Below are 25,767 nucleotides of genomic sequence, written 5' to 3'. Positions count from 1 at the left end.
GAAATAAAAGTGAATTGTAGCCATCAGTTCCTTTATGCATACTCTAAGCTGGGAAATACAGGAGAAAAAAGATCCTTCTTTAACTTTTCTGCCAGGTAATAGATGGCTTATGTTCTTTTTTTAATTTTTTTAATTTTTTATTGGAGTATGGTTGCTTTACACTGTTGTGTTAGCCTCCACTTCATAACAAAATGAATCAGCCATACACTCCCCTGTAGTTTTAGTTAGACTACCCCATCAGTATGTTTAGTAAGGGTCTTGAAAACTAAGAGCCAATTATACTGGCCTTACATTCCTCTGATTGGTTAGGGGGCTAAAGTTTTCTTGACTTAGAGCTTCTTTTACCCTTCAAGAATTAGCCAAAGATAACATAGCCAAATACAGGAAACACTATTGATTGTCAAGTAGAAATGTATGGGAAATTATGTTCATTATTGTTTTAAATACAGACTACAGTTAGGTCTAGTTGAATTGTGGAGACCCCATTAATCCTTTGAGAAATAGTAGGAATTGTCATAGAGCAGGGGTTCTGAAACTGGACAGTGTGAAATCCCCCCCTATAAGATGCTTTTGAAATTTGTAGGGGGTGATATTGTTGTACCTGTTGCTGATACAGTGACTGGGGGAGGTGCTACTATTATGTAATGGTTAAAAGTCTTACTATTATCTGAGCCTAGATCTGAACTTTATTTATTTACATAAAAATATAATACACAGCATTTTTTACATGATTTTTTTTTTTTTTTTTTGCGGTACGCGGGCCTCTCACCGTTGTGGCCTTTCCTGTGGCGGAGCACAGGCTCCGGACACGCAGGCTCAGCGGCCGTGGCTCACGGGCCCAGCTACTCCGCGGCATGTGGGATCTTCCCGGACCGGGGCACGAACCCGTGTCCCCTGCATCAGCAGGCGGACTCCCAGCCACTGTGCCACCAGGGAAGTCCTACATGATTTTAATACATTAATTTTGGAAGATATAAACTTGGAAGATAAAGATTTGTAAAATCAATGGCACCAGTGGCTTTTATGGCATTTGATCAGTCTGCATTTGTAGTTGTCACATCCATGGTGATTCTATGTATAGATTCAAACCTCTGACTACTTCATTGTGTAGGGATATGGTTATGTCCAAGTATTCACATACTGAAATATACAGCCTTATTTTCTTTTATTTTCCCTTTATATTATAATTAGGACATTATATGAGTATATTTTGAAATTGGCTATATATGTATGTAAATTATATGAATAATTTCATTTCAGATTTTTAAAGTATTTGTAAAATACTTATTTAGAAAGAATATTGAATATGAAGATTGACAACCAGTCTCTTAGGTAGTATTTAACTTAAAGTACTTTGAAAACCTTGAGAAGTGGTCTAATAAAAGTGCTTTTATTAAAGTGACACACAAGTACAGCCTATATGTTAAGCTGTAATTACATGGTATATGTCTACCTGTAGTGTTTATAAAGTCTGACAACCATTCTAACTCAGTTATTAGTAACTTATTAATATGGTAATATCAAGGTAGAAATTTATGTACCTAGACATAACCTTTCATTACAGTTCACTTTTCGGTATCTACAGAGGTTTGGTTCCAGGAGCCCTCACAGATACCAAAATCTGCTGATGCTCAAGTCCCTCATATAAAATGGTGTAGTATAAATGAATAAATACAGTCATACTGTGTCTGTGAAATTTTGATACGTGGTTGGTTGAATCTGTGGATGTGAAAGCCATGGATACAGAGGGCCTACTGTATTCCCTTTAATAATTCACTCCTTTTTAAGAAAAACATTTCTAGGTCTCATTTAAACACAGTATAGCTTTTCAAGCATCATCAGTATTTTGATGAATCATTAGAATCTTTCTGATGATTTTATGTCAAAAAGTTGATAATTTCAACATGAGAATTTTGTCCTTGAAATAGAAGATAGAGGGATAAACAGCAAGGTCCTACTATACAGCACAGGGAACTATATTCAATATCCTATGATAAACCATAAAGGAAAAGAGTATGAAAAAGAATGTACTTGTATGTGTAACTGAATCACTTTGCTGTATAGTAGTAGTTTACACAACATTGTAAATCAACTATACTTCAATAAAATAACTTAAAAAAAATTAAAGATAGGGGGATTGATTTTGGAGATTGGTGTGATGTTGCTTTAGTAAGCAAAGAGCATGGTTAACTGTAAAGCTAAAGGATTAAACTTTACGATGCATTTTGAGATGGCAGGAGAGAAATACTTGACCCTTGCAATTTACTTTGCCAGTTCCTAATGCTATTTATTTATTTATTTTTAGCTGCGTCGGGTCTTTGTTGCAGCCTGCAGGTGTCTCTCTAGTTGTGGCACATGGGCTCCAGAGCACGTGGGCTCTGTAGTTGTGGCACGTGGGCTCCAGAGCGCGTGGGCTCTGTAGTTGTGGCACGTGGGATCTTAGTTCCCTGACCAGGGATTGAACCCACATCCCCTGCATTGGAAGGTGGATTCTTAACCACTGGACCACTTGGAAAGTACCTAAATCACATTTTTAAGGGGGACTTCCCTGGCGGTCCAGTGGTTAACGCTCTGTGCTTCCACAGCAGGGGACATGGGTTCGATTCCTGGTCAGGAACTAAGAGCCCTCATGCTGCGCAGTGTGGCCAAAGGAACAACAACAACAACAACAAAAATCACTTTTTTTTTTTTTTTTGCGGTACGCGGACTTCTCACTGTTGTGGCGTCTCCCGTTGCGGACCACTGGCTCCGGACACACAGGCTCAGTGGCCATGGCTCGTGGGCCCAGCTGCTCCGCGGCATGTGGGATCTTCCTGGACTGGGGCACGAACCTGCGTCCCCTTCATCGGCAGGCAGACTCTCAACCACTGTGCCACCAGGGAAACCCAAAAAATCACTTTTTTAATGATCCAATGTAATTGTTCTAGTGATTTGCATAGAATTCGAATTCATTCATTCAGACAGAAGTAAATATGTATTGAGCCAGAAATAGTAGGAGGTTGGGAAGCTCTCACTAAGCAACAAGCTTCAATATAGTGTGCTCCTGCTTTGACATAGATATGCCCTGGTGCTTGAGTGCACAGAAGAGTATTGGGGGTGGATTCCAAGAGTCTAGAAGACTAAGAGTTGGTCAGGACATATGTAGCTGAGGACCACCTAGGGAGAGGGATGACAGGTTAAAGGTAGGAGGCAGGAGAGAGTATGGGAAATGCTGGCAAGTATCAGCAGTTCAGCAAGGCTGGATTAAGGATAGTATGTGTGGGAGTGTTGAATGACATATCTAGAAAGTAAGAAAGGTAGGGGCCCATTAATTCATTCTTGTAATTCATTTTAGGTATGACTACTTCATCAAGAAATTCTTAAATCTGCCATAGTGGTTTTGCCTCTAATACCCAAGAAGTTTAGAATTTGAATCTGGGGAGTTGATGCTGTTGGGTAGTGAGGTACAGTATGTCTCCTTGAAAAGGTTGTTGCTCTGGGCTCCAGAGTCTCAGGAAGTCTCATCATTTCCAGTTGTCTGGTAAGGGTGAGGTCTCAGAGTTTTTGTTTTTATAGTTTCGTGCTCCTGTATTACTATGGATATTCATCAGGTGATTTGGCTTCAGTTGTGAGAATCTTGCCAAAAATCTATGCTGAAGAAACCAGGGGAGTATACAGGTTTATCTTGATTGTAATTCTGTGACAGTTGGCTGATGTTTCATAAACTCATCTCAGTTTTAAATGCTAACTTTAGTTTGTCCTGTCAGCTTTTGTTGACAACTCCTAACTCATATGTAGTACTTGGTGTTCAGGAGATGGCTTTTCCCTGTTTGTCTTTGCATGGTGGTATTTTAAGGTAAGCAAAGCATGGTCTTTAAAATTAGATGTAGCATGTTTTCGTTCCTCAAATATTTCTTGAATGCCTAATACTTGGAAAGTTGAGAAGCTCCTCCACTGAAGACAGTCTCTAAAGGCTGTTCTGCAGTGATTTGCCTAAAGCGTTTCTAGGATCAGCGACAGTTAATGACATCTGTAGTAACTTTGTGTAATTTTGTTCTTGTCTGTGAAAGTTTATCAGTTTAGAATTTCTACGTATAAACGTATGATGATTTCTCTGTACACTGTGGTGAGAGACAGTATTTTAAGAAGCATGGCACAAGACCTCAAGGAGCTTACAGTCAACGTAATGTGGTTTATTATGGTTAAATGTCTCGGACTCTTTTTATGGTGCTTTAGTAGTCATTATGTAGAGTGTGGTTTTGGGCTCACCCTCTAGAGTTAGACCCAACTTCAAATCCTAGGACTGCTGCTTTTTATCCATGAGATCTCAGATTTTCTAAGTCTCAGGTGCTTCTTGAGGAGTAGTAGTATTACTACAGGGTAGTAGTAAGGATAAAATATAGTAACACATGTAAGACTTTATTAGAATGCTGACACATAGTAAGTACTTACCTTTAGGTGTTATAAATTCTATTATCCTGTGAGCTTTTTTTTTTTTCCTTTTTTTTTAATTGTTGGAGTAGGGATAATACTGTTTGGTCTTAAGTTCATTAAACAATTACAAATGGCTACTATCTGCTAATCACTTTTGGGGAAACAAAAGTAGTTGAATATATGTGGCTCACAGCTCAAAAGAACTAACAGTTTTTGAATTAAAAAAATTAATAAATAGCAACAAACATGGAGCTTATTATATTCCAGGCATTCTTTACTCAGTGTTAGTAAGTATGCTATGAGGTAGTTACTGTTGTTTTCACCATTTCACAGATAAAGGAATTTAAGTAGGAAGAAGGCATATGATTTGCCCAAGATCTCTCTGCTAGCGAGTGATGGAGCCAGGTTTTACAACTAAGCTGTTAGACTCTGAGAACAAAATATTTAATCGTTGTTCTGTTCTGCCTACAGAAACAAGGCTTGCACATCTGAAAGATTCAGGACCCTTATGACAGTGTCAGTGTGGTGGATCTAGGCCATGGGGGGTAAGACTTAGGAGGGAGGAATCAGTAACGGCCAGGATGTTCAGTAAAGGGAGAAAGCTGTCATTTAGCAGAACTTGCAATGTGTCAGGCTCTCACATATTAGCTCCTTCATTTGTCACCGTGTTCCCAGGAGGAGCATTTTATTATGAATCCCTTTTTTAGTTAATGGAGGCTCAGGAAGTTTAAGTGACTTACCAAAATTCACATAGCTGGTAAATGGTATAGATGGGATTTTTTTTTAATCTTTTATTTTTTAAATTAATTTATTTTATTTATTTATTTTTGGCTGCATTGGATCTTCGTTGCAGTGCACGGGCTTCTCATTGCAGTGGCTTCTCTTGTTGCGGAGCATGGGCTCTAGGCGCGTGGGCTTCAGTAGTTGTGGCACACGGACTTCAGTAGTTGTGGCTCGTGGGCTCAGTAGTTGTGGCTCACAGGCTCTAGAGCACAGGCTCAGTAGTTGTGGTGCGTGGACTTACTTGCTCCGTGGCATGTGGGATCTTCCCGGACCAGGGCTCAAACCTGTGTCCCCTGCATTGGCAGGCATATTAACTGCTGCGCCACCAGGGACGTCCTTAGATGGGATTTAACAAAATCTTTTTTACGAAAATAGCAAACATATACAAAAGCAGAGGAGTAATACAGTGTACTCCTCATCACCCAGATTCAGTGAATACCAACATTTTGCCTCTCATTTCATCTATTTCTGTCACTTTTAAAAACAGTTTTATTGAGGGATGATTGACTTAAAGTAAACTGCACATATTTAAAGTGTATAATTTGATATATTTTGACATATGTACACACCCCTGAAACCATCATCACCATAATCAAGGTAAATAAACATATCCACCACTCCCAAGAGTTTCCTTGTGTCCCTTTGTAATCCCTGCTTCTTACCTTTTCCTTCTTCCCTGCCCTCTCCCACACAAGGCAACCACTGATCTGTCACTATAGACGAGTTTACCTTTTCTAGACTTTTATATAAATGGAGTCATACAGTATGTACTCTTTTTGTAAGGCTTCTTTCACTCAGCGTAATTATTTTGAGATTCATCCACATTGTTGAATGTGTCTGTAGTGGATTTTTGTTTGTTTTTGCTTTTTTGAGTGTGTAGTATTCTATTGTATGAGTGTACCACTTTTTAAAAAATTCATTCACTTGTTGATGGACATTTGAATTTTTCCCAATTTTTGGCTAGTATAAATAAAGCTGCTATGAACAGTTATATACAAGTTTTTACATGGATATATGCCTTCATTTCATTTGGGTATATATTTAGAAGTGGGATGACTTGATCATATGGTAGGTGTATGTTAAGAAACTGCCAAACTGTTTTCCAAAGCAGCTCTAGTGTTTAACATTCCGATCAGCAGTGTATGAGAGTTCCAGTTCCTCTTCTTCCTTGTCTACACTTAGTATGGTTGGTCTTTTTAATTTTAGCCATGTAAGAGGTGTGTAGTGGTGTCTTACTGTTGTTTTAATTTATATGACTAATGATATTGAGCCCTTTTATCATCCATCTGTCTCCTTTGATAGCCTCTGTTCAAATCTTTTGCCATTTTAAAAAAACTGAGCTGTTTTTCTTTTTTTATAAACAAATTTAGGAATTCAGGATTTTCTTTTTTTTTTTAATTTTTATTTATTTATTTTCGGCTGTGTTGCATCTTCATTGCTGCGCGTGGGCTTTTCTCTAGTTGCAGTGCGCCGGCTTCTCATTGCGGTGGCTTCTCTTGTTGTGGAGCATGGGCTCTAGGCACATGGGCTTTAGTAGTTGCGGCACGCAGGCTCAGTAGTTGTGGCACATGGGCTTAGTTGCTCCACGGCATGTGGAATCTTCCTGGACCAGGGCTTGAACCCATGTCCCCTGCATTGGCAGGCCAACTCTTAACCACTGCGCCACCAGGGAAGCCCTGAGCTGTTTTCTTATTATTGTATGTTGAGAGTTCTTTATGTATGCTGGATACAAGTTCTTTATATGATTTGTAAGCATTTTCTCCTGTCTGTGGCTTGTCTTTTTATATTATGGACAGTGCCTTCCTTAAGAGCAGAAGTTCTTAGTTTTGGTGATGTTCATTTTATCAATTTTTTATTTTATGAATTGTGCTTATGGTGTCGTATCTAAGAATTCTTTGCCTAATGCAAGATCACAAGCTTTTCTCCTATGTTTTCTTGTAGAGGATTTACAGTTTTAGCGTTTACATTTAGGCCTACAATCCATTTTGAGTTTATAATTTTTGATGTGAGATATGTATTGAGCTTCATTTTCTTAGCATATGGATGTCTAGTAATTCCAGCACCATTTGTTGAAAAAACTTTCTTTTTTCTCATCGAATTACCTTTACATCTTTGTTGAAATCAGCTGCCCATTCACGTTTTCAAAAATGGAATAATTTAAAGCAAATGCCAAGCATAGTGTCATTTTATCCCTATATATACTTCATTATGTGTCTCTGACTGATAAAGACTGGTTTTTAGAAACATAACATTCCATTATTATACCTCACAAAATGAACAGTTTCCTTACAATTATCTGATATTTAATCCATATTTAAATTTCCCAGGTTGTTTCAAATCAGTCTCCAAAGTTGACCAATAAAGGGTTTTTCTCTATCTTCATTGTCTCACATTTGTATATATTTCATGTGTTTCAATCCATGGATGTCGTTATTGTTTTTGATGCCCCAAAATGCTTCCGGTTGGTGTCTGTCTCTTTTGACACGATACTTGAATGTTTTGAATAAATGGGATTTGAACCTTGTTTTGTTTTTTTTAACTTCAGTGCCATGTTCTTCCCAGGATTATTGTTGTGCTTTCTTGAAGGAAGCCCTTAAGGAATAGGTGAGACTTAAATGGTCCAGTTGAAGGGTGCGTTTGTTGGAATAGTGGTTTGGTACGGGCAATGTCAACATATCTGTGAACATAGGTCTAGCAGCAGGAGGCAAAAAGCACTTGTGGCACAAGAGCCTGGATTGTGGAGTAGTCAGAGAAGCAAAGGAAAACAGGCCAGAGTCATAGCATAAAGCGCCTTGCCAGCTGGTTTGGGGGATTTGGTCTTTTTAATACTTTGGTGGTGGGTCATGGGACTAAGTTCATGACATTTTGTTTCTCTCGTGAGCTTGATAGAAAATTATTTTTGAAGGAAGGCCCTCTTGATTGCCATTTTTCATGGAGTTTGCCAAGAAAAATTTGGTTGAAGAAGCGGATATCAATCCTCTAAGTAAAGTCTGGAGAGAATCCCCTGTTGAGTGGTTGTTAACTGGATTTCTCAGGAGCCTGTACTCCTTAAACCTTTCATCTTTCACATAATAAGTCATATACTTATTATGTTGAATTTGAATCAGTATGGTATATATACATAATTTATGTAGTGATAACCAAAAGTATTTTTAAGTTATGGTGGCTTACTCTTGCTTAACTTAATTGACCTCCTGTTACATTGTTGGCTATATTGAAATCCAAGGACTAATTATGGATTGGTGAGCTTTATCACGTTTTAGTATAAAATTTGGCTAATTAATTCACTAAGTTTTACTTACTGATTTCTAGAGCCCCATGGTTATGAGTGTGCTTCCGCTTCATAATGCCTCCTGCTATGGCAGACATCCTTGACATCTGGGCAGTGGATTCACAGATAGCATCTGATGGCTCCATACCCGTGGATTTCCTTTTGCCCACTGGGATTTATATCCAGTTGGAGGTACCTCGGGAAGCTACCATTTCCTATATTAAACAGGTATGTTATCAGGCTGAATTTCTATAAACATAGCTTACTTACTATATCACTTAGGGGAAAATGTTCCTCCATTTTAGAATGTTATTAATGTAAATCATATGGTAAATTTGAGAGAAGTTTATAAGTCATTATATTTTAAAGATTTTGATCCATACTGTGTCTTGGATCTTGTTTATTGGCTATATAAAACATTCTCATTCTCACTCCCACTCACTTTTAATTTTTAAAAAAATCCACGTGTGATACCTGAATGAAGACAAATTAGCTTATGTTAGCTAGTTTGAAAGGCTTGTTCAGGTTATCAAAAGGAATTTGACATTGTTCTAGAAAGTTTTATTTTGAGGTAAGATCTTTGTATGAATTGTCTTTGAGCTTATCACGTTTATTTTTCCTCAAGTGATTTTTCGTTGGTTGTCTCTTCTCTCCTTTTCCTTCCCTTTCTAATCCCCATTTTCTGTCCCCATCCCCACTATTTTTCATGGTCACTCTGGGGGAAAAAAAGGTTTTCTGCTGTTCAGTAGACTTTTTTCCCCCAGTAATCAATGCTGTGTCCTCATTTGAAAGCAAATTCTTTCACATAACAAGGCTTGCATGTTTTGTTGGATGATTTTTTTCAAGCGAATTGATGAGTACTATTGATTTGTGAAGATTATGACTTGTAAGTAAAATTATTTTCCTAAACTTTCTCTTTAATGTTTTTCAAATAGCTAAACCCAATATGGAAATTGGGGTTTATGACATATTTAAGAAAAAGTATTTATGACAAACCTTTTTAAAATGCTTGACTTTGGACAGCCTTATAACTCTTTTCCAAGCTTCTTCATCAGGGAGACATAAGAATTCTAGAACTGCATAATCCCTTAAGTGAAAAGGGATCACTTTTTAATTGTTTTGGGCACCCTACAGGGGCAGATAGTACACTTATTTTTATAGTCACAAGTGACAGGTATGGATGCCTGTGGCTATAGCTGAAGCTGAATTAACCATTGAAACCATGCTCCTTTAAAAAAAACTTATTGTTGTAAAATACGTATAACATAAAACTTACCGTAGGAGTCATTTTTAGGCACACAGTTTCTTGGTATTAAGTATATTCACAGTGTTGCCCAATCCATCACCACTATCCATTTCCAGCACTTTTCATCATCCTAAACACAGACTCTGTACTTAGTAAATAATAAACTTCCCCTCTTCTAGTCCCTGGTAATCTCTATTCTAGTTTCTGTCTATATGAATTTGTATATTCGAGCTACCTCATGTAAGTGGAATCACACAGTAGTCGACCTTTTGTGTCTGGTTTTCTCAATTAGCATAGTATTTTAAAAGTTCATTCATGTTGTTACAGGTATCTAAATTTCATTCCTTTTTAAGACTGAATATTATTTCATTGTATGGATATACCACATTTTGTTTATTCATTCATCTTTTGATGGACATTTTGGTTATAACCATCTTTTGTCTTTTGTGAATAATGCTGCTCTGAACATTGGTGCACAAGTATCTGTATGAATCCCTGCTCTCCATATGTTGGATCATGTGGTAATTCTGTTTTAACTTTTTAAGAAACTGCTAAACTTTTTTTTTTTACAATGACTGTACCATTTTACTTTCCCACCAGCAATGCAAAAGGATTCCAGTTTCTCAAAATGCTAGCCAACACTTGTTTTCCTTTTTTGTTTTTTTTTTAAAGTAATAACCATTCTTATGGCTGTGAAGTGGTACCTCATTTTAGTTTTTTTTTTTTTTTTTTTTTTTGCGGTACGTGGGCCTCTCACTGTTGTGGCCTCTCCCGTTGCGGAGCACAGGCTCCGGACGCGCAGGCTCAGCAGCCATGGCTCACGGGCCCAGCCGCTCTGCGGCATGTGGGATCTTCCCGGACCGGGGCACGAACCCGTGTCCCCTGCATCGGCAGGCGGACTCTCAACCACTGTGCCACCAGGGAAGCCCTCTCATTTTAGTTTTTATTTGCATTTCCCTAATGGCTAATGATTTCAGGCATCTCTTCATGTTCTTATGGACCATTTGTAGAATTGTCTGTTCAAGACCGTTGCCTATTTTTTAATTCAATTGTTTTTTGTTGTTGAGTCATGGGAGTTCTTTAATGTATTCTGGATGGTAATCTCTTATCAAACATATAATTTGAAAATAATTTCTCCTATTCTGTGAGCTGCCTTTTCACTCTCATAATAGTGTGCTTTGATACAGAAAAGTTTCTAATTTTGATGAAGTCCAATTTGCCTATTTTTTTAATTTTTTTTTTTGCCTAGCATCAGTTTCTCTTGTTTGTTTCATATAACTGAATCTGAGGATTGGCCACGATTTTTATCCCTCAGCTGTTGACTTTTGTCCTGGTTGCAGTTAAAATATGTAATCCACCTTGTGTTTGTGTGGTGACCTTTTATGTGATCTCATCCAGGAGACTTCAGGGGAGATCATGAGAAATTGATTCTGCTCATCCTAACAGGACAGTGCTAGTTAATGGAGATAACTCTGGTGAATAGAAAAGAATTCAGGACAAAAATAATGTAAATTTTGTATGGAGGTGATAGATGATACATAATTTAAATGTTCTTCTTTTTAATTAGAAATTATTTATGTCCACCAGAATGCTAAATATGGAAGTCTTCAGTGATTCTTATTCTTCATAGATTTTCACATTTAATACTTTTGTTTATATAAATGCATTTTTTTGCATTATACCATTATATTACTTTACAAAAATGGGTTAAATACCATTCATATTCTCTTACAATTGCTATTTTTAAAAGGAACCAACCTTAATATATCTCGTATAGCTTTCCATGTTACCGTGTTTTTCTGTTTTATTTTCACAGTTCTGTAATATTCTCTTACAATTGCTATTTTTAAAAGGAACCAACCTTAATATATCTCGTATAGCTTTCCGTGTTACCGTGTTTTTCTGTTTTATTTTCACAGTTCTGTAATATTCCGTAATTCACTTAACTGATCCCTTATTGCTAAGCAGTTTGCTTGTCCTCAGTTTTTGAGTTTTCCAAAGAGTGCTGCAGTGAGCATCCTTGTAGATATATCTTCGTACACTTGAGCAAGTATTTCCATTTCAGAAAATGTCTTATTACTTTTTCCTGCAGATGTTATGGAAACAAGTTCATAATTACCCAATGTTTAACCTCCTTATGGAAATTGACTCCTATATGTTTGCATGTGTGAATCAAACTGCTGTATATGAGGAGCTTGAAGATGAAACAAGAAGACTCTGTGATGTCAGACCTTTTCTTCCAGTTCTCAAATTAGTGACAAGAAGTTGTGACCCAGGGGAAAAATTAGACTCAAAAATTGGAGTCCTTATAGGAAGAGGTAATTAAAAAAATTCTTATTTTGAATTTTTAACATGTTTGTTGCTGTCTGTATAAACATGTAGTAAGTATGATCTGAGACCTTGCTTTGCAAGGTGTGGTCCATGGGCCAGTGCTGGTCTGTACATTGTTAACCAGTCTGAGATAAAGTAAGTATAGAAATCGAGAATAAACTTCTCTAGCGATGTGATATTGCCACAACATCCAAGGGTGTGTGTATTTTTTATCTTTTTCTTTTCCAGTGACTTATTTTTTTTAATTTATTTATTGAAGTATAGTTGATTTACAATGTTGTGTTAATTTCTGCTGTATAAAGAAGTGATTCAATTATGCATAAATATACATTCTTTTCCATTATGGTTTATCACAGGATATTGTATATAGTTCCCGGTGCTATACAGTAGGACTTGTTGTTTATCCATTCTATATATAATAGTTTGCATCTGCTAGTCCCACACTCCCAATCCATCCATCCCCCTCCCCTACCCCTTGAAAAACCACAAGTCTGTTCTGTATGGCTATGAGTCTGTTTCTGTTTTGTAGATAAGTTTTTTTGTGTCATATTTTAGATTCCACATATAAGTGATATCATATGGTGTTTGTCTTTCTCTTTCTGACTTACTTCACTTAGTATGATAATCTCTTGGTCCATCCATGTTGCTGCAAATGGCATTATTTTTTATGGCTGAGTAGTATTCCATTGTGTATATATACCACATTTTTTTAATCCATTCAACTGTCGACGGACATCTAGGCTCTTTCCATGTCTTGGCTATTGTGAATAGTGCAGCTATGAACATAAGGGTGCATGTATCTTTTTGAATTATAGTTTTGTTTGGATATATGCCCAGGAGTGGGATTGCTGTATCAAGTGGCAACCCTATATTTAGTGTTCTGAGGAACCTCCATATATTGTTTTTCACGGTGGCTGAACCAAGTTACATTCCCACCAACAGTGTAGGAGGGTTCCCTTTTCTCCACACCCTCTCCAGCATTTGTTATTTGTAGACTTTTTTTTTTTGGCGGTACGCAGGCCTCTCACTGTTGTGGCCTCTCCCGTTGCGGAGCACAGGCTCCGGACGCGCAGGCTCAGCGGGCCCATGGGCCCAGCCGCTCTGCGGCATGTGGGATCCTCCCGGACCAGGGCACGAACCTGTGTCCCCTGCATTGGCAGGCGGACTCTCAACCACTGCGCCACCAGGGAAGCCCTGTAGACTTTTTAATGATGGCCATTCTGACCAGTGATGATATTTCATTGTAGTTTTGATTGGCATTTCTTTAATAGTTAGCGATGTTGAGCATCTTTCATGTGCTTGTTGGCAATCTATATGTCTAGTGAATTATTTTTATTTTATAAAAGTATTGTTTTTTTGCAAATTTGAAATAAAAAAGTTGTTCCTTTGCCTCAGGTACTTTGAGAAGCCCTTTTTAAGAGATGCATCCTAAGTTTCTTGTGAACTACCCGTCTAGTATGAACATAATTTATGCACAACTCTATGCTAACCGAGACTTTAAGCTGATTGATGTTTCCATAAATTTTACTCCATAAGTAAAATTATGTTTTAAGTAGAAGTTACTTTTATAGCAAGTCAAGATATATCATGCCCACATTATTCTTTGCATATTAATTTCAGGGAGAATTGTGAGTAACACAGTAAACACGGAGCAGTCTCTCTTGCTGTAGTAATCTTAGATGTCTAAAGGGCCAGTGGTATCCTGCCTTAGACAGGGTATTAACTTGAATTTGCATACTGCAAGGGGGATTACTGAAGAGGAGGCTTAAAGTACAAAACCAAAAATATCTGAAGAGTGTTGGATCTGGATTGGCTACCTGTATTGATCACATTCACTCTTATAGGATAATATAGTACCATCCCCTTTAAGATAGTAAGTACCTTTAAGATACTATTCTTTGATCTTGACCTATAGTTAATTCAGGCTAGCTAATGATTACACAGTGGGACTAAACTCTTCCCTTTGAGTACTTAGAACAGAAGCTTGTTTATTTACTGAATGACACCCTGGTATTTAAAAATGTTTGATTATTTCAGATGTTACCTAGTTTGCTTTGGCAATGACTTTTTCCCCCATTAAATAGGCTTGTAATTGTATAACATACAGATTTTTCAAAACTATATTAATAGCTTCAATAGAAAGCATGCCTTTCTGTTTTTTAGAGCTCCTAAGATTTTTTTTAAACTTTTAATTATTCTCCATTAGTAAAAATTTTTCCTTTGAATTAGAGTATGTAAAAGTAGAAAGAATAAAAAAATCACTTAGTTTTATCCAGGACAAGAATATCCACTGATAATATTTTGATATAGTTCTTTTTAAGCAGTTTTGTGTGCATGTTTGTGAAAATACTGTTTTTCTGCATTTTTCTGCTGATATTTAGGGAAGCTGAAATATTTGACAATTCAAAAGGTTAGCATCACAGAGAGAGTTAACTTTTATGAGAATATAGGTGTCTTTTTGAGATTTACCATCTTTTCAAAACTTAGATCACTGTGCTTTCTTTGGGTCTTGATCTCCAAAGCATATGGAATCATTAGCCACCATTATCTGTACCTAAGCTTGTCAGATTTACCAAATAAAAATACAGTAGATCCATGGGATACTCTTAATGCCAAAAAGTCATTCACTGTTTATCTAAAATTCAAATAGAACTAGACATACTGTGTTTTTTTTGTTTTTTTGTTTTTAAATTTGACAACTCTAACTTCACCCTACTAACAGCACAGAGATCTAATATATATTAGAATTGAATTTCTCTTTTTATAAGCAATGTACCATATTTCATATTTCATTTAGTGTATAAAGCTTATTGTATAAAAATTTTTTTATGCAATGTGCCCTGCAATTTGAATGACTAAGAAAATGCCAGGAGTGTTTTATTGCATTGAATTAAACAGTTTATAAGCTCTTAAAATTTATAAATTGTACTTTAGACGCTCAGCAGTTTAGGAAAGCTGGCCTTATGATCATATACACAAATTCAAATGTTAACAGTCATTTAGGAAGTTGAGTAAGTCTGTTCTGATGTTTTAGAATGAAATTTTACTTTAAATACCTAACAAGTCATTTTTTGCAGTTGCTGATTTGTATGTGATGACTACAACCGGGACTTTGTGAGGTCATGCCTCCTGGGAAAACAATGAACAATTATTTCAATTTAACTTCAGGAACAAGTTTGCTGCCTCCTCCTCCCCAGTGAAAACAATAGAACCTTTACAGACATAACTGCCCTGACGGGTCTAAAAATACCTTTTCCTGAAAGATGATATGCCTAATTATTTCATTTTCTGTTTATTCTCAATAATTATTTATAGAGCTACTGCTGGGGTTCTGATTATTCTTTGTAGAAGGTACTTGTTACTCCTGCATTAATTTCTCCAAATACCCAGTAGTAAATCTTGATCAGAGGATTTTGTCAGCATCCTGAAAAAAGTATTTGAACACTTCCTTTTTCTCCTCACCTATCTAAAGCTGTGGCATACCTTAAAGTGAAGGAAATACATAGTCTGTAGGATTTTAACAGTATCTTTAATATGAAGAAATTGTTCATTCAGTACTTTTTTAATATCAAAAATTTATATTTGACTGTAAACTATACAGTACTCTTATCTTAAAATTTAAGCTTTGCTATCAAATTTTCATACCACAAGACATATAGGCAATTAACTAGGCTTAAAATTAAATTCCTTAGCCTAACTTTTTATTTTTGGTAAAGTTTCTACTTTTAAGAGATCTTTATAGTAGTTCCCCAATTCAGGCTTCATCCATTTCTTCCTTTTTCTTTCTTTTTTTTTTTTCCTTCCTTTCTTTTTTTGTTTTAATTTTTATTGGAGTATAGTTGATTTACAATGTTGTATTAGTTTCAGATGTACAGCAAAGTGAATCAGTTATACATACACATATATCCACTCCTTTTTTTTTTTTTTTGAGATTCTTTTCCCATATAGGCCATTTCTGAGTATTGAGTAGAGTTCCCTGTGCTATACAGCATGTTCTTATTAGTTATCTATTTTATATATAGTAGTGTGTATATGTCAATCCTAATCTCCCAATTTATCCCTCCCCCGCCGTATCCCCTGATAACTGTTTTCTACATCCATGACTCTACTTCTGTTTTGTAAATAAGTTCATTTGTAACCCCCCCTTTTTTTTAAGATTCCACATATAAACAGTATCATATGATATTTATCTTTCTGTGTCTGACTTACTTCAGTCAGTATGACAATCTCTAGGTCCATCCATGTTGCTGCAAATGGCGTTATTTCGTTCTTTTTTATGGCTGAGTAATATTTCAATGTACATATGTTCCACATCTTCTTTATCCATTCCTCTGTCAATGGATATTTAGGTTGCTTCCATGTCTTGGCTATTGTAAATAGCGCTACAATGAACATTGGGGTGCATGTATCTTTTCAAATTATGGTTTTCTCTGGATATATGCCCAGGAGTGGGATTGCTGGGTCATATGGTAGTTCTATTTTTAGTTTTTGTGTGTGTGTGTGTGTGTGTGTGTGTGTGTGTTAGTTTCTGCTTTATAGCAAAGTGAATCAGTTATACATATGTTCCCATATCTCTTCCCTCTTGCATCTCCCTCCCTCCCACCCTCCCTATCCCACCCCTCCAGGCGGTCACAAAGCACCGAGCCGATATCCCTGTGCCATGCGGCTGCTTCCCACTAGCTATCTACCTTACGTTTGTTAGTGTATATATGTCCATGCCTCTCTCTCGCCCTGTCACAGCTCACCCTTCCCCCTCCCCATATCCACAAGTCTGTTCTCCAGTAGGTCTGTGTCTTTATTCCTGTCTTACCCCTAGGTTCTTCATGACATTTTTTTCCCCTTAAATTCCATATATATGTGTTAGCATATGGTATTTGTCTTTTTCTTTCTGACTTACTTCAATCTGTATGACAGTCTCTAGGTCCATCCACATCTCTACAATTGACCCAATTTCATTCCTTTCATGACTGAGTAATATTCCATTGTATATATGTACCACATCTTCTTTATCCATTCATCCAATGATGGGCACTTAGGTTGTTTCCATCTCTGGGCTATTGTAAATAGAGCTGCAATGAACACTTTGGTACATGACTCTTTTTGAATTTTGGTTTTCTCAGGGTATATGCCCAGTAGTGGGATTGCTGGGTCATATGTATTTGTAGTTGTTTAAGGAACCTCCATACTGTTCTCCATAGTGGCTGTACCAGTTTACATTCCCACCAACAATGTGGGACGGTTCCCTTTTCTCCGCACCCTCTCCAGCACTTATTGTTTGTAGATTTTTTGATGATGGCCATTCTGACCCGTGTGAGGTGATAATGTCATTGTAGTTTTGATTGCATATCTCTAATAATTAGTGATGTTGAGCATCTTTTCATGTACTTTTTGGTCATCTGTATGTCTTCTTTGGAGAAATGTCTGTTTAGGTCTTCTTCTCATTTTTTGATTGGGTTGTTTGTTTTTTTGTTATTGAGCTGCATGAGCCATTTGTATATTTTGGACATTAATTGTTGGTTGCTTTGTTTGCAAATATTTTCTCCCATTCTGAGGGTTATCTTTTTCTTTTGTTTATGGTTTCCTTCTGTGCAAAAGCTTTTAAGTTTAATTAGATCCCATTTGTTTATTTTTGTTTTTATTGTCATTACTTTAGAAGGTGGATCAGAAAAGATCTTGCTTCGATTTATGTCAGAGAGTGTTCTGCCTCTGTTTTCCTCTAAGAGTTTTATAGTATCTGCCCTTACATTTAGGTCTTCAATCCATTTTGAGTTTATTTTTGTGTATGGTGTTAGGGAGTGTTCTAATTTCATTCTCTTACATGTAACTGTCCAGTTTTCCCAGCACCACTTATTGAAGAGACTGTCTTGTCTACATTGTATATGCTTGCCTCCTTTGTTTTGTTGTTGTTTAAAATATTTATTTATTTACTTACTTATTTATTTTTTGTGGTATGTGGGCCTCTCACTGTTGTGGCCTCTCCTGTTGCGGAGCACAGGCTCTGGGCGCACAGGCTCAGCAGCCGTGGCTCACGGGCCCACCCGCTCCGCGGCATGTGGGATCTTCCCAGACCAGGGCACGAACCCGTGTCCCCTGCATTGGCAGGTGGACTCTCAACCACTGTGCCACCAGGGAAGCCCTAAAATATTTATTTATTTTGACTGTGCTGTGTCTTAGTTGTGGCACACAGGATATTTGTTGTGGCATGTGGGATCTTTAGTTGCAGTATGCAGACTTCTTAGTTGTGGCATGCAGGCTTCTTAGTTGCAGCATGCAGAGTGTTAGTTGTGGCATGCATGCAGGAACTAGTTCCCCGACCAGGAATCATATCCTGGGCTCCCTGCATTGGGAGCGTGGAGTCTTGCCCACTGGACCACTAGGGAAGTCCACTTGCCTCCTTTGTTATAGATTAGGTAACCATTCATCAGTTTCTTAAAAAGCAGATTGTCAGAGATTGGGATTTAGTGAGTCTGGGATGTATGAAAGAAATCTGTACTTTTCAGTTGTCTCTCATAGTTATGTGAAAAGAGTCCCTTATTTATATTATTGAAAAAAAATCACCAAAACAATAGCAATTGCAATTCAACAGTTTATATTGAGTGTTTATACTTGAGAACCACAGCACTGAACTTGGGTAATGTGGTCTTTGTCTGCTTGGAGCTCACAATCCAGTGGGAAATAATGGATCAGTAAACCGACAGTTACAATACAATGTATAAGTTGTTATAAGTCAAGGAGGGTCACTTAAATCAACTGGGTGAGTCAGGGCCTTCCTCTTTGCAGACAAACAGCTAAACTGTGACTTAAGCGCTCATTAGGAGTTGAGTAGGTGAAAGGAGATGGAAGAAGGAAAACCAAGTGGGAATGGCATATAGGAATGATGGCCTATTCAAGGAATAAAAGAAATTGACTATGATTTGCTTAAGGGACAGCTAGGATAAGCAGGAAGTCCAGAGCGGCAACCGGCTTCAGAGCATGCAGAGCCATCCAGGCCGTGTAAAAAGTAGAGATTTAATTCGTAAGAGCAATTGGGAAGCTATTGAAGGGATTTAAGTAGGGGAGTAACATCATCAGATTTTCATTTTAGAAAAATTATTTAGGTTGGGGAATGGAAATGGATTGGAGGAATTAAGATTGTGAGTAGAGAAATTAATGAAAAACTGATGTAATAATTAATCCATGGGAGAGATGATGGTAGCTAGGATTAAGGTAATGGCTATAGGACCTAAGAGAACTAGACAGAGTTGAGAGACATTTAGAAAGTGGATTAGACATGACTTTTAGTAGATAAAGGGAGATAAAGAGTTTGATTTTTGTTAGATGTATCTATTATTAGGTATCCATTTCCATGTCCTTATCTGTAGTACCGATGATCTGTGAATAGAAATAGTTTGAACAGTGCAAAGGAAGAAGCTCTAAGATACTTAAGGTAGTTCGCTTAAATTACAGTTCATTCACATAGCTGATTTAGAGTAATATATTTTATTCCAGATCTAAAACTATCCAAGAAATCATATTTTACCCTCAAGATTTTACCTTTGTTGTATTATGGAACTTAAACATTTTAAATTTTCTATATTTAATACGTCAAATCAGTGCTAATATTTATTTTAGAAATAATGACTGTTTTAATAGACGTAAATATACAATGCAGGTAAGTCTACTATCAAGATAACACTCATTGACGTGCATATATTCAAATGATATAGTATTGATTTGGCCCTACAGAATGAAAAGTAACAGCTTGCCACACTGTGCTTCCCTCTCCAACACTATGAAATGCTGTTAATATTATCTCAATTTTCAAGGCAAAAATTTATATGCATTCTGTATTCTTTCTTTTGAATTTGCATAAAAGGAATCTTGCGAGACCCATTGTGTTCCTGCTTCATATATTTAATATATCTGGGACTTTTATCCTAACAACACAGATCTACTTCATTCATTTTAGCACTTGCACCACTCTATCATGGTATATGGATGTATCTTAATTTTTTTAACCAGGTCTTAATGATTTATCTTTAGGTTGTTTCCAGTTTTTTGTTTATTATAAACAAAGCTACAGTGAACATGCTTGTACTGATATCATGTTATCTGTACAATTATTTCCATAGATTTGTGGAAATAAACAATCATGCAAATGAGAACAGACTTTTTACTCAGAGCTTGCTATAATAAAGGAATTTTGTGTTTGGCAGTGACTCAGAGTCAGGCAGGGGAGTGATAAACTTTTATGGTAGAGAAAGTGGATGGCTTTCATGTATGCCTGATGGAAGTTGCTGGCAGGAGGAAGCGCAAGGTGGGCTCACAAGAAGCTGGGCATCTTACGTGACTGGTTTGGGGAACATATTTGACTTTCACTAGTTGGTCCTGAGTCGCTCAGGTTGCACTTCCTCTTGGTGGAATACCAGGGTCAAAACTGTGTGTGTGTGTGTGTGTGTGTGTGTGTGTTCTAATAAATATTAAATATGCCTATTTCTCTTCTGTCCCTTCCAGCTTAAGGTTTTGTCCAACTTTAAAATGTTTGCCAATCTGATAGGTAAAAATTAATGCACATATAAAAATTTATACATGTTCTATTATTTTAGATATCTAGAATTATTTATTAGAATAATTATAAGCTTATACAGGCTGTTATATAGTTATTTTCATGGCAGAAGTGGTTCATAATTCAGTACAACAAAAAATAGTTTTATGTTTATGAGATTTTTGACTAACTGATATGCTATAACCATTGTTGAAAAATCACAGTAAACGGAAAGTTTATAAAATTGAAGTTTACTGAGTTTTAAGTAATAACTTGAGTTTTAGGCTTATTTGTAAAGTTTTCAGATTCTTAGCCTTTCTTAAATATTTTAAATGTGATTTACTTGATTTGTAAAGAAAAACTGGCTTTTTCATATGTGGTTTTAAAATAGTACTGTGAATTTCAGTGATTATCTTTTTAAAATTGGTAACCAGCTATATTTCTTTAAGAGGTTTCAAGTTTGTATTCTTTAGAAATCTAATTGTATGTTCATCTTCTATACATGAAGTTCGTTATTTTATCTTGAATATTTTTTTATCTTTCATAATATTCTCTTTATCTTTCATAATATTTTCCTGTTCAGTTTTGTTGGCTTCATAAAAACCAAGCATCCAAATTATCTTTTTTTGAGTATATTTTGTATTCTCTTAGCTACTCAAAATGACACGTTTAAAATTTTTGTTTAGGTTTGCATGAATTTGATGCCTTGAAGGATCCTGAGGTGAATGAATTCCGAATAAAAATGCGCAGATTCAGTGAGGAAAAGATTCAGTCGCTTGTGGGATTGTCTTGGATGGATTGGCTAAAGCAAACCTATCCACCAGAGCATGAACCATCCATCCCTGAAAATCTAGAAGATAAACTTTACGGAGGAAAGCTCATTGTGGCTGTTCATTTTGAAAATTGTCAGGTAGTATTATATTATTTTAAGAAATACTTTATAATAAATTTGTGAATTTTACCAGAATGCAGCACCAATGTTAGAGGAGGCTGTTCCTCACCTAGTAAAGACTGACATAGATCATTTTTAGATTTAAGATGGAAATATATTTAGGATTATATGTGACAACCTAAAGTGACACATCCTTTGCACATATATGGTTTTTTGATGCATTTTTGTCTAGATCGGGGTCTGCAAACTGCAGTGGTTTTGAATGATTTTTGTATTTTTTGTGGGATGTAAAAAACTCCAAGAATTTTGAAGGATGTTAAAAAGAAAAGAAAGAAGAATATGCGACAGATACTCATATGTTGTTAGCAAAGCCTAGTTCTTTAGAGAAAAAGTTTGCCAACCCCTGGTATAGATAATGTTGTTTAATGTAGATATAATTTTATTTTCTCTTGTGATTTTTCTCTTGTCTATAAAATGAAAGGTTTGATCAAAGAGCTCTTTTTTTCCATTTTCTTACATTTGCATTCTGTGAGTACGTGAACTAAGTGCCGGTTCGGAATTCGGCATTATAATAGAGTGTATATACAGTTATCTGTATCTGAATGTTCATAGCAATTTTACAAACTAGATTATGCTACTGCCTTTGTATGAAGTGTGCTCATTTTATCATCTAGTCTCTGGCCTTGGAATTAGGGTAGAAGTACAGGGATATTTTGTTTTGTTCTTCAGTTACTGTGATAACAATAAGAAAACCTTTATCAGTAGTCCTTCTATGTTGAGCACTTTACTATGCCAGGAATTATGAAAGGTATTTTTGAAATATATTCTCTACTTCTCACAACAACCCAATAAAGTGTTGTTATTTTAACCCCATTTTATAGTGAAGAAACTGAAAGGGAGAGAAGTTTGAGTTCTTTTGTGCCCTGCTTCATAGCTGGTCAGTGGTAGAGTCAGGATTTTTTCCAGGTGTTTCTCATTTTATCAAGTCGGCCTCCTTGCCAAAAACATGTTATTAAGTATTTGTTAGGTCAGATGTAAAAAAAGGATCCTACATTCAGGCATTTTGCAAAGGAAGTTTGTCTAGAAAAAAAAAAAAAGAAAACAATTTGCCACTCTATACTGAGATATGTTGAGACTCAAGTTCAATTTAAGCCAAGAATTGGATATCATAAAGTGTAAAGATCAAATTTAAAATACTGTTTAAGGAATTCTGCATTGTTGAAAGAGTTGAAATAGGGAATTTTACTGTTAAAAGGTGATTAGAATTCAACTTGAAAATACCTGCTCCGGGCAATTTGTCCATCTAGGTCAGTTTGAATTTCATCACATATGGGTCAAACCTCTACTGGATATACAAATTTTAATGTGATCATCATTGTAACAAAGTATATGTGAAAAGAAGTGTTTTGAAGTTAGAAGAGAAATATAGATGTAAAATCTTATTGGATTCAAGCAGTCATAGAACTTAACGGTGAAAGGAGTTTAGACATCATCTAGGCAGACTCTTTATATAACATATTAATTCTTTTCACCATCCTTTATATCCTGTGTCTCTAACCAAATACATCCAGTTGCTATGGGAGCCCTCTGCCTACTGAAGTAGCATGTTTTCACTGTGAGCAAGCACACATTTAAATTTTGAATTTAAAAAATTAAATTCAAACTAGCTTTCTGTGACTTCTGCTTATCTGGTTATACTTTCTTATTTAATATGTATCCATTCAATCTCCCTTTATTCTACATGCCAGATATTCAGATAATTGGAATATAGCTATCATATGTCTCCTTAGTCTCCTTTTCTTTCGGCTAAATACTTCCCAGGGATTAAACCAAAAATTCTTAGAGTTTTTGATCATACAGAATAGTAAATTTTTAAGTCATGAAATAATTTTAGAAAGTCACATAGAGTTTATAGATTTTTTTAAAAAATAAATTTATTTATTTTATTTATTTATTTTTGGCTGTGTTGGGTCTTTGTTGCTGGGTGCGGGCTTTCTCTAGTTGTGGCGAGCAGGGGCTACTCTCCATTGTGGTGCACGGATTTCTCATTGCGGTAGCTTCTCTTGTGGTGGAGCATGGCCTCTAGGCACGCGGGCTTCAGTAGTTGTAGCACGTGGGCTCAGTAGTTGTGGCTCGCGGGCTTAGTTGCTCCGCGGCATGTGGGATCTTCCCGGACCAGGGCTCGGACCCGTGTCCCCTGCATTGGCAGGCGGATTCTTAACCACTGCACCACCAAGGAAGCCCGAGTTTATAGATTTTTATTTAGGCTATTATTGCTTTAAAAAAACCCCAAACCCCATACCGTAATTTATTGCCAGCACTATTTCATAAGTGAATAAACATTTTACCATCAAAAAATAGGAATGACAGAATCTCAAAATAAAGGATGTTTGGCAACCGACTCCATCATACATGCATCACCCCGCCCACCCCCCCTCAAATTCTTTAAATTCTCATTTGGCCATTTCACCATCACTGCTGATAACCAGCATTGGGAAGCAGCATGTGGGAACACTAAACTAAAAATGAGATGAACTGTAACAAGGTATTCATTTAGGTTAAAAAATGATTTTCCAGGATTGGTAGGGGGAAAGAAAATTTACTGGAAATTAAATGTAAAGGATGTACATGTGTAAACATTATGTATAGTTGTGTACACTGTAGTACTTAATAATAAGTACAAATGTAAAGAGTGATTTTTTTTTCCAGTGTAAATACAAAATTGCTTCTTTTTTCTACCCCCCTTTTTAGGATGTGTTTAGCTTTCAAGTATCTCCTAATATGAATCCTATCAAAATAAATGAATTGGCAATCCAAAAACGTTTGACTATTCATGGGAAAGAAGATGAAGTTAGCCCCTATGACTATGTGTTGCAAGTCAGTGGGAGAGTAGAATATGTGTTTGGTGATCACCCACTAATTCAGTTCCAGGTATGTGTTTTAACTGTCAATTTACCATTTATTTACATTTAGTCATGAATTCTTTGTGTAGATGTTTTATGCAGGGAATTGATGTGCCTCAGGTTATTTTTGGAGTATAGTGGAGTTTAAATAAGATATGTGCATTGCGACACCCCTTCCCCCAGCATAAGGTATGCTATTTAAAGAAGCTTTGCCTTCAAGGAACTTGAGGATATTTTTGTTAAAATTACATTTGGAGACCAAAAAATGGTTGTTACATAAAGAATACTGGGTTAAGTGCCAAGTTAGAGGTAAATAGTAACAGAATTTTAGGAAAATATGTGATTACTCTTTCTTTAAAAATTAATTTAATTAATTAATTTATTTTTGGCTGCATTGGGTCTTCCTTGCTGCGCTCAGGCTTTCTCTAGTTGCAGCAAGTGGGGGCTACTCTTCGTTGCGGTGTGCGGGCTTCTCATTGCCATGGCTTCTCTTGTTGTGGAGCACGGGCTCTAGGCTCATGGGCTTCAGTAGTTGTGGCATGCAGGCTCAGTAGTTGTGGCTCGTGGGCTCTAGGCTCCCGGACTTCAGTAGTTGTGGCGCATGGGCTTAGTTGCTCTGCGGCATGTGGGATCTTCCCTGACCAGGGCTTGAACCTGTGTCCCCTGCATTGGCAGGCGGATTCTTAACCACTGTGCCACCATGGAAACCTCTGATTACTCTTATTTGTGATTTTTGTTGTTTGTTTTAAGCAAGAGGGATACAGGCATGCCAGTTATTAAGTGATGTCTGTTTGAGAAGGAGCTCTGATTTATTACCAGGTAACAGGGGATTTTGTGTCCTCCCCTTCTTTTTTTTTCAGATTTTTAGTGTAGCCCTTAATCCTTGGTTTAGTAGGTAGAAAGTCTAGCAGCAGTTATAACCTCTGTGCACAGCTTTGGGATCTGTGACATTCTGACAGTAAGTGCTTGAACTCTAGCCCATGAGAGGAAGAAGGAAGATGAAAAGTGCTTGGTGGTGACATCTAAGTACTGACTTCTTCCCTTCATGTTCTGCCATCTTTTTTTTTTTTTTTTTTTTTTTCCCCCGGTACGCGGGCCTCTCACTGTTGTGGCCACTCCTGTTGCGGAGCACAGGCTCCAGACGCGCAGGCTCAGCGGCCATGGCTCACGGGCCCAGCTGCTCCGCGGCATGTGGGATCCTCCCGGACCGGGGCACAAACCCGCGTCCCCTGCATCGGCAGGCGGACTCTCAACCACTGCGCCACCAGGGAAGCCCTCTGCCATCTTTTAAGTAGCCTACTGCTTCTTTAATTTAACACTTTTTTCTTAAACTTTAATAGGAGGAAAGTACATTGTTTTGCTCAAACTGGAATTTGTTATTACAAAGAAAACTAAAGACGTGTG

General features: G+C 36.9%; 1 protein-coding gene across 5 annotated transcripts in view; it reads left to right on the top strand.

Moving 5' to 3' along the window:
* PIK3CB (phosphatidylinositol-4,5-bisphosphate 3-kinase catalytic subunit beta) overlaps positions 1–25,767 on the top strand; it is a 189,783-nt gene that overhangs the window by 77,287 nt on the left and 86,729 nt on the right. For all 5 annotated transcript variants that reach the window (XM_060011329.1, XM_060011330.1, XM_060011331.1 and 2 more), the window contains 4 exons: positions 8,509–8,695; positions 11,806–12,031; positions 21,255–21,478; positions 24,212–24,391. In XM_060011329.1, the coding sequence (XP_059867312.1) occupies positions 8,543–8,695; positions 11,806–12,031; positions 21,255–21,478; positions 24,212–24,391 (783 nt within the window). In that variant the 5' untranslated portion in view covers positions 8,509–8,542. The remainder of the gene's footprint in view (positions 1–8,508; positions 8,696–11,805; positions 12,032–21,254; positions 21,479–24,211; positions 24,392–25,767) is intronic.

Source organism: Delphinus delphis, chromosome 4 (genome assembly GCF_949987515.2).
Source record: "Delphinus delphis chromosome 4, mDelDel1.2, whole genome shotgun sequence".
In the NCBI taxonomy this organism is placed as follows: Eukaryota; Metazoa; Chordata; class Mammalia; order Artiodactyla; family Delphinidae; genus Delphinus; species Delphinus delphis.
This window is presented reverse-complemented; position numbering and strand designations above follow the sequence as displayed.